The sequence below is a fragment of the Podarcis vaucheri genome (assembly GCF_965113315.1).
Source record: "Podarcis vaucheri genome assembly, chromosome: 17".
Taxonomy (NCBI): domain Eukaryota; kingdom Metazoa; phylum Chordata; class Lepidosauria; order Squamata; family Lacertidae; genus Podarcis; species Podarcis vaucheri.
The window spans coordinates 491,808-498,118 of record NC_138755.1 but is presented as its reverse complement, the minus strand read 5'-3'; the positions used below and the strand labels follow the sequence as shown (position 1 = coordinate 498,118).

General features: G+C 42.0%; 1 protein-coding gene across 1 annotated transcript in view; it reads left to right on the top strand.

The window, feature by feature from the left end:
• LOC309522553 (lysozyme C, milk isozyme-like) overlaps positions 1–6,311 on the top strand; it is a 41,121-nt gene that overhangs the window by 31,448 nt on the left and 3,362 nt on the right. Inside the window, exon 3 of the mRNA XM_082205926.1 lies at positions 5,329–5,484. Coding sequence (XP_082062052.1) covers positions 5,329–5,484 — 156 coding nt within the window. The remainder of the gene's footprint in view (positions 1–5,328; positions 5,485–6,311) is intronic.

Genomic DNA, 6,311 nt, shown 5'->3' with positions numbered 1-6,311 from the left:
GAAGTTTCTAAATTTATTAGGCTAAACATGCTTTGAAGCCTCGTCATGATGAGAAACCCTACTAAGAAAGGGTTCTTTGTGTCTTCAACATTGTTGTTGTTACCCCTCTCTTCAGCCAAAAGGCTTCCAGAGCAGTTTACATACAATCCGTTAAATCAAGACAGTCCCTACCTGCAGGCTTACAAAATTTCAAAACCACAACAGAAAGGGAAGATGAGAGTAAGGTAACTCATGAATTAAGGAAGGGAGGGGTCTCTTAGCCTTGCCCTGAACTATTGGGATCCTTGCCTGCACAACTTTAAGAGGCAGCATCTGTTCTGCAACCAGTCAAGATCTGCTCAGAATAGGCTCAGATTGTGAGGAGAGGTCTCTAACAAGGAGGCAGCCATAGCTAGCCTGTCCCCAAGAGACATGGCATCCCAAATAGCCCACCCCAGTGCAATCCACTATGACCTTAGAAGCCCACTTCAGTTGCACTGGATGAGCCTGAGTGTCAGTATTATGCAAGAGGGAATAAAGCTTTTATCTACTTTCTACACCCCAGGCATCCTTTGCAGGCACATCAGTCATGCCCATTGCTTCACTTTTTGGCAGCAAGTCTATAGGTTTAATCCTGCATTGTGTGAAAAGGTTACTCCTGCTTGAACCACAAACTATCTGCATTCCAAATTTTAGGTTCATTCCTATGTCAAGGTGAAATTTTGTATTTCCAGAACCGTGGCAACAATATATGTATTTGGATCATTTGATATGTACCTGTTTGAAGGAAATCCAAGGAATGTTGATTTTCTTCTTTCTACATTCTTAGGATCCGGACAACCTTCACAAGAAGGTGTAGTACAAGAAGACAATTCTTCCTTGGCAGTTGTGGTTTCTGAGATCTCATTCCTACTGGCCCTTCATAATCAAACCTTCCAATTCCTGCTGATGGCACTCTTCACCTGCTAGCACTTGAAGAGGGAAGCCCTTGCTTTACAACATTTCAGAACTTCATAGCTCTTCTGAACTATGTAATACAAAGGCTTCCTAACAACACACGGCCACTCCAGAGCCATGAAGAAAAGGAAGCCTGTCAGATTCAATCCTGATAAAATAGTCTGGTTATGTCATGTTGAGACGAAGGAGATGAGTTAGTAATAACTAGCAAGGCTCTCTGACTCCACCGCAATGTAGGCTCAACTAACAAACTGGGAAATGGCACTTCCTTCATTTGCTGAGTAGGACTGGGATGACATAGGGAAGGAAGAAGACCTGCAGCTCTTGCTGCTCTTTGCTGCTCTTTTGATTTCTCTGCTTGAATTATCAATAAAAAATTAGATGCAACTTATCTCTCTCTCCTCCATTATGATCAGTGGGTAGAGGCTTCCCCAAGTAGTCTTAATTCTATTTAATAATTCTACTTAATAATTCTTTGCATTCCCATCCTCAGTGCAAGTGCAACTTCCGTTTCGTAACTTAGGACCACATAACACATAAAGGATATTTCACCAATCCAGTTTGACCACTGCCCACAAATGCTGGCCATGGAATTAATAGTGTACAGTCATCTTAGCATAGCCTTCCCTAACCTGATGCCCTCCGGATTCCCTCATAGAGTTGGAAGGGACCCAAGGGTCATCTAGTCCAACCCCTGCAATGCAGGAATATCAGCTAGAGCATCCATATGGCCATCCAACATCTTCTAAAAACCTCCAAGGAAGGAGAGTCCACAACCTCCTGAGGGAGTCTGTTCCACTGTCGAACAGCTCTTACTGTCAGAAATTTTTCAATTTGTTTAGTTGAAATCACTTTTCTCGTAACTTGAAGCATTTGGTTTGAGCCCCTACCCTCCAGAGAAGGAGAAAACAAGCTTGCTTCATCTTCCTTGTGACAGCCCTTCAGATATTTGAAGATTGCTCTCATCTCCTCTCAATCTCCTCCTTTCCAGGTTAAACATTCTCAACTCCTTCAACTGTTTTCCAGCTTGCTTTCCAGACCCTTGACCATCCACCTTGGTCGCTCTCCTCTGCACATGTGGACACCGTATTCCAAGTGTGGTCTGACCAAGGCAGAATAGAGTAGTACTATTACTTCCCTATTAAGGGACATAGGTGGCGCTGTGGACTTGCCGATCAGAGCCTAGGACTTGCTGATCAGAAGGTCAGCAGTTCGAATCCCTGTGACGGGGGAGCTCCCGTTGCTCAGTCCCCTGCTCCTGCCAACCTAGCAGTTCAAAAGCATGTCAAAGTGCAAGTAGATAAATAGGTACCGCTCCGGCGGGAAGGTAAATGGCATTTCTGTGCGCTGCTCTGGTTCGACAGAAGCGGCTTAGTCATGCTGGCCACATGACCTGGAAGCTATACGCCAGCCTCCCTCAGCCAATAAAGCGAGATGAGCGCCACAACTCCAGAGTCAGTCACAACTGGACCTAATGGTCAGGGGTCCCTTTACCTTTACCTTTATTACTTCCCTTGATCTGGACACTAGACTTCTGTTGATGAAACCTAGAATAGCATGCCCTTCTTTTGCTACTGCATCACACTGTTTACTCATGTTAAGCTTGTGGTCCACCACGACCCTGAGATCCTTTTCACATGTACTGCTAGTAAGCCAGGTGTCCCCCATCTTATATTTGTGCATCTGGTTCTTCCTGCCTAAGTTCAGAACCTTACATTTGTCCTTATGAAAATTTGTTTTGTCAGCTTGGGCCCAAGTCTCTGATCTGTTAAGATCATTTTGAATTCTGATTCTGTATGGCATCTCCTCAGCTTGTGTTCCAATTGCCACTAATTTATTGCTCTTAGACACACCATACGTTTAAAGCACATAATTCACCCCTACCATCCTAGGAACTGTGGCGTTCTAAATGGAGGGAAAGGGGGGTTGACCTTTTGAATTTTTGTATGGTAATGTTCAGTTATGCCATTGGAAGAACATTTGCAAGGTTCTAATTTATTGCAGGGAATCAACCCATAGATTCTAACATGTTTGTAGCCATGCCTGTCTCCTTAATATTGTTTCTGTTAAAAGGGTCACACAAGCAAGACAAAATAACAAATAACAGTGGGGCGGTGATAAGGAAAAAACACACATTTTATTCACACATCAGCAAGGATGTGGGCTCAAGCATAAATGATTATGCAAAACACTAGGATGTGCCCAGACTTGTTCCAAACAGGAAAAACAAATAGTGCCTCCAGCAATATCACACCTGTTGGGAGGAAGCAGAAGAAGAACTATTAGCACTCTGTAATCCCATTCAGGTTTTACACATAAGAAAACCATGAAGTTGTCTCACTTACCTGTTATGAACACTTACCTGCTATTAGCCTAAGGTAAGACTTGGTTATTACACAGCCCCCGTACATAAGGGCAGCCAGTACCACCAATTGATCACAGGAGAAGCGCCACTGATTCAATAATGTGGGTAGACTGTTTGTGCAAAACACTGTATTCAAAATGATCTGTCAAGCTTTGACCAATCAACGTTAGCAAACAGCACCACCTAGGGTACATATCACTGGTACTGCAGCCTTACATTGCACTCCTTTCCATTCAACCCTTTCTGTCAAGGGAGAAAACCTTACCAAGCCAGCAAGGCTTCACTGTAGCAACTTTTATTAATTACTTCCTGTCTAGGTGAAGGCATTTTGCAGATGGTTGCAGACTAAGGTAACTAATATATATTCACAAAAGATCAGCTGACCACCAAATCTTCTCCATTCCACTTTTGTTCCACTCAGAAAAAGGATTGGGAAATATGACTCTAGAAGCCATGGATCCCAAGGCGTGCAGTCACGAACCTTGCCCTAGTGAGAGTGTCAAGTCCAGGTGTCAAACTGCCACCCATCACAATCACAAAGGTGATGTGGTGAACCAGGAATGGATTCAGACCAGGACACAAAGAGACTGTGATTTACTTAGCTGGAGGGTAAATAGCTTTGTTTTCTGTCATCAATGGGTGTGTGGTGAAGGTCAGGAGGAGGGAGGAAAGTCAGGTTACAACCCCTGGACCAGCAATGATGTATTGATGACCATGTCTGAACTGTATTCTGGGATATGGGGGAACTTTTAAAAGTCAATGTCTTCTTTTGTTCAGGGTCTTGCCTTTCTCCCTGTTGGATTAGGTAGGACCCTGCTATAGCAGGTCAGGCTTCTTGGCCACTTCACTTCAGGTTACTCTGGTTGGTGTCCGTTTTTACTCCTCTCTGACCAAGGGAACCATACGAGGACCTAGCGGACTTACAGTGTCCCTTAAGTTATTGCAGTGTCTTTTTCAGTGGTTTACCCCTCACAGAGCTACAATTCCTAGCATTTCTAACTAGGATGTCAGGATTCTTTAGAGGAAGGCATGTGTGGTGCTTAGCTCCATTTCTTCTTTTACTATTGTTTTTTCTTTTTTCTTAAAAAAATGCCCACACACAAATATAAAATATACTGGCAAATAGACCATATAAATACAAATATCCACAAAAGAACACCAGTGAATATGTGTTGTGGGTGTCCAAAAGCCAATGTTTCCTACAATGGTTGTAAGATCTAGAGCTGCCCACAGAAGTGCCAGCCAACAGCTCTGGCATCAACCATTAAGTCCTCTGCAATAACACACAAATGTTATTTGCAGAGCCACAGACTATAAAAGCCCTTGGACTCCTTGGACCTTTCCACATACCTGCAGCAATGAAGGTTGTCACCTTTGCCTTATTCTGCCTACTCATAGCAATAGCATATGAGGCCAAAGTATACAGCATTTGTGACTTCTACTACGCACTGAAGCCTTTGGGACTGGATCCATTTAAAGGCATCTTTGCAGAACAGTGTGAGTTTTGCCTGTTTGGGTGATCAAACCTTTCCATTGTAATAAATTAATTTGGTCCAATTTGATTGTTGTTTTTTCTTCATTTTCTTTTCTTTTCCTGAATGGTGTATTCCCATGTATTCTGACATTGTTCAGAATGTTTCTTTGATGCTTGAGAGTGGTGAAAGTTTTCAAAGAATGTGGCAAATTTGGAAACTAAGAATCCATAAAACTAGCAAGGTTCAAAGGAGTCATTTGAGAAATTTGAAATGTTTTAGAGACATCACAAACATGTTAGAAGTTATTTGTTAGTTTATAAGCACTGCTTGCTGTTTGCCAATGGTGTACAAGGAAAACTGAAGTTTGAATCAATAAATCACAATTGAGAATTGTTGAAGACAGCATTTTCAAAGTGTTGAAATCAAGGCTGAGGCTGAAATTTGACTAAGCCAAATAACCACATTTTTCTATTTTAATATTTCTGAAATTGTTTTAGGAAACAAAATACATCCCTGTACGTTCCTGATTGTCATGTTATGCTTTCCTACTAGATCTCTGTGCAGCTGATCAGTCAAGCAAACTCGACACATTCTACTATGAGAATATAGATGGTGTCCCACGCTATGGAATATTCCAGCTAAGTGGCCTTGAGTGGTGTGATAACGGGAGGCACTCCTCTCAGAATAAATGCCACACACTCTGTGACAGTGAGTGACTTCTGAGATCCAAGAAAAGAGCTTTCTTTCTTTCTTTCTTTCTTTCTTTCTTTCTTTCTTTCTTTCTTTCTTTCTTTCTTTCTGGTTGTGCTATCTCAGCATCGAGGAAAAGGCACTGCATTCCCTCGCTGCATTATATTTCATATATTTAACAGATGTTGCTTTAGGGAACTGTCCTGGGGAAAATTAACCCTTGTTCAGAAACCAAGTCTCATACAGACAAAATTTCTGGTTAAAGAATGTTTGGATTATTTACTAGCTAAAGACTGGTTACATTAAAGATTGTTTCTCCCAATTTATTTGTTTGTTTATTAATTTATTAAAACTATTTCTATTCTGCCTTCCAATACCTAAAATGGCTTGGCTTACAATGTTAAAAACCACCAGTCAATAAAACATTAACTAAAAATCACATTAAAAAAAGAGATGCAGGTACAGCAGATAAAAATTGTTAATGACTAACCACTTTAGGAGATTACAGAAATAAATTATACAGGCCAGATACTTGCTGGAAAAGAAAGGCCTTCATGAAGTGATGAAGGAGGAAAACCGGGCTCCCCTAGGCAGATATAGAGTCTCAGTATGGCCACCAACCCAACTCTTGTGGGGAAGCACATAAACAAGCTTCCATAGAAAGATCTAAATGCACAGGCAAACTCACAGGAAAGGTGATAATTCTTCCAAGATGGTCCCAAGCCATTAATTAACAATAAATAAGCACAATTTGAGGACGCGGGTGGCACTGTGGGTTAAACCACAGAGCCTAGGACTTGCCGATCAGAAGGTCGGCGGTTGGAATCCCTGCGACAGGGTGAGCT